Raw genomic sequence first — 3,042 nt, 5'->3', positions numbered from 1 at the left:
GAGAGGGCACGGCGAGGTCAGGCGGCATCGAAAAGGAGCACCGCTATACCGCTTCACCGGGGGAGGGGGCTATGGGCAAAAGGGTGCCTGAAAAGAACGCACGCGTTACGCGCAGGCTGCATACGGATAGCTGAGAGCCACGCGCCACGTCGCGAGCCGATTAGACTTGCGCACATGCGTGCCTGTGTGTGTGTGTGTGCCTGCTTACATGCAGAGGTCGTTTTCGACGGCGTCACGAGGAGCGGGCATGATGAAGAAGCTCGGAACCAATACGAGTGCACACGCGCGCTCATTTCAGGCGCTGCTGGCTGCCACCACGATGCCCTTTGCAATACCTTCACAATCCGCGCTAGACCTTCTCTCGCGTCGCCTCGTCATCTTGTGCCTTCGTCGCACGGGGGTTCTCAGCCGACGAGGGCAGCGACGGCAAATCGCCTGCCTCGCCCGCCATCAACTCCGCGTCTACCTTCCTGCGCAACGCCTTGCCGTCAATGTCGATATCGTCGCAGATGCGCGCCTTCGGCAGCAGCAGAGTCAGCGGTAGCACGAGCGGAGGCGCACACACATTGCACACAAACAGCAGCCATGCAAGATTCTCCACGCCGCAACGGTAGCCATCGTCCCGCGTCTTGAACACAGGCAGGCCGTACTCCATGATGATCGCGCCGAGAGACGCGGAAGTCGAGCGTCCCAGGCTCGCGAAGCCCGCCATCAGCGCATACACGACACTCTCCGAGCCACGAGGGCACAGGCGAGACAGCAGCACAACCATCGGCATATAGCCAAGCATGTAGCACACCTCGCTCACTACAGCCGCACCCCAGATGTACATGGCATGGTCAGGGATGCCGATGTACAGGTTCCAGCGCTTCACAATCACAATATCCGTCATTCCGCCCAGAACCTGCGCGAACGTGGTCACGCAGAAGGTGAGGCGGTAGCTGCGCTTCGAGAATATGCAGTTGAATGCGGACACGCCAGCTAGCCCTGCGAAGTTGCCGATGACACCCGCGACGGTGTTGTAGAAACTGTAGCTAAAGTTCGGGAAGTTCTCCTCACAGTTGTATGAGTTCAGGTAGAAGGTCATGAGGGGGCTCGCGATGTTGATGTACACCGCCTGCTGGAGGTAGCCAAAGACGTTGGCCTTCGCAATCACCAGCGGCAGGGCCCAGAATGAGGAGCAGCAGCAGATGGTCGACACAACGACGCACGCAATCAGGAGGCCCAGCGTGTCGGCCAGGATGTTGGCACACAGCATCGCGATCACAGCACAGGTCATGACAACGCTGTACACGAAGATCTTCCAGTTATCTGTGATCACTTCCCTGTTCATTTCGAACAGCCCGAACAGGCACGGCACCGGCGGCTTGCCGTAGTACACCTCCGCTGCCGCGTCGGCATCCGCGTCATCATCGCCTTCGTAAGGTAGCTGCGCCAATTCGCGCGGGACGTGCACATCGTCTCTGTTGACTTGTTCGACTGCCACTGCCTCCACATCCTCATCCGAGTGCGAGCGCTGCGGGCTCCTCTTCCCCTTCGCCGCACCACCATGCTGCGGCACACCGGTGACCGGTTCATCGTGCGCCGGGAGCCTAAAACGGTCACGCTCCTTGCGCGTCTCCTCCAGAATAAACAGCGCGTCCTCGGAACGCAGCACGCGGTTCTTCTTCTCCCCGTACCAGTTGAACAGGAAGAAGACGCAGGTGATGAGCTGCAGCGCGGCAGACACGAAGATGCTGATCTGCGGCTTCCCGGCATCCGCGAGCGGGCCGTTCATCACAGTCGCGATGATGGCCCCTACCATGATCCAGAACCAGACCCAGCTCACCATGGACGGGCCAGGCTTCGGGTTCTGGCGCATCAGTCGACTGTAATGGCCCTCCGACAGGATATCCACGTTGGCCTTGCCCCACGTCGACAGGAAGATGAAGGCGGCTGCCACATCAGCCGACGCCTCCTTCGCCGGAAGGAGGCCGTAGATCAGCGCGAACGCGCCACCGCCGACGCAGGAGATGAACATGTACCAGCGCTTCGTGTAGCCGAGGAAGGCGAAGCCGTCGCAGAGCATCGCTGTGAAGGCCTTGATGGACCACCCCATCGTAGCGATGGTGGAAAGGCGCTGGTAGCGGGCCACGTCGATGCCGTAGCGATCAATCATCATGGCGTACGTCTGACCCGTCAGGATACGATCCGCGACGCCTCTGCAGAGCAGGTTGGTAGCACCAAGAGCGACGATGACCTTGAGCCCGTAGCCCTCGACAGCCTCGCCAAACATCGGCACCCGTCGCACCCACGGCCACTTAGAGAACAAGGCAGCTGCCTCGGGGTGCACAAACCTTTTCGGTTTCACGGCCGCATCATTTCTGTAGGGGTCGGCGCTCATCTCCTCGGGAGAGGCTTGGCCCTCACACTGACCCTTCGCCATTCTGGGCTTCTTTGGAAACAGAAAAGAATAGCAGAAACGAAGGGGCGGGGGTCCAGAACAGGGCGGAGGCGGGAGGGAGAGAAGAGAGAGCCGCAGAGCAACGACGAAGGCCACCACAACCAGAACAGAAAACGGAGCCGTGGAAGGACGAGGGCCGCAAGGGTGGCCGTAAAGGATCGAATGGGCTGTGAGAGGAACGGAAGGGGGTAGACAGAGAGCGACAGAGAGCCGGCCAGGTAATACGGGAGTCACGTAAAGCGTCCTGTTCACAGGGGCGTGCGTGTGCCAGTATTTTGTTGTTGCTGATGATGATGTATTATGCATCAGTAGCCCGTAGAGGGCAGCGGGCACGTGCGCGTGTGCGTGCGTGTGGTGCCGAAACGGAGAAGAGGAAGAAGACGACACCAATGGAAAGGGGCTGTGGAGCGGGGCAAGCAGACGCCGTAGTGCGCGTAGGCCGCCCACCGAACACATGCGATGTGCGACACTAGCCTGCAGCGTGTGTATGTGTGTGTGTGTGTGTGTGGAAAGTAACACAGAAAGTTTCAGCTACCCTCGTGGTCTCTGTCGCCCTCACGCCGAACGTTCCCCCACCAGAGAACGGGGTGAAGGTGGAG

General features: G+C 60.1%; 1 protein-coding gene across 1 annotated transcript; it reads right to left on the bottom strand.

The window, feature by feature from the left end:
• Positions 1–349: 349 nt before the first annotated feature.
• Positions 350–2,425, bottom strand: LDBPK_100370 (folate/biopterin transporter, putative; the record flags this gene model as incomplete). The annotated part of the gene is made up of 1 exon (XM_003858828.1): positions 350–2,425. One exon carries the CDS (start codon positions 2,423–2,425, stop codon positions 350–352), a length of 2,076 nt encoding a protein of 691 aa, XP_003858876.1.
• Positions 2,426–3,042: the final 617 nt, after the last annotated feature.

The sequence above is a fragment of the Leishmania donovani genome, chromosome 10, assembly GCF_000227135.1.
Source record: "Leishmania donovani BPK282A1 complete genome, chromosome 10".
Lineage (NCBI taxonomy): Eukaryota > Euglenozoa > Kinetoplastea > Trypanosomatida > Trypanosomatidae > Leishmania > Leishmania donovani.
The sequence above is the reverse complement of the archived record's forward strand: the minus strand, read 5'-3'. Positions and strand labels throughout refer to the sequence as shown.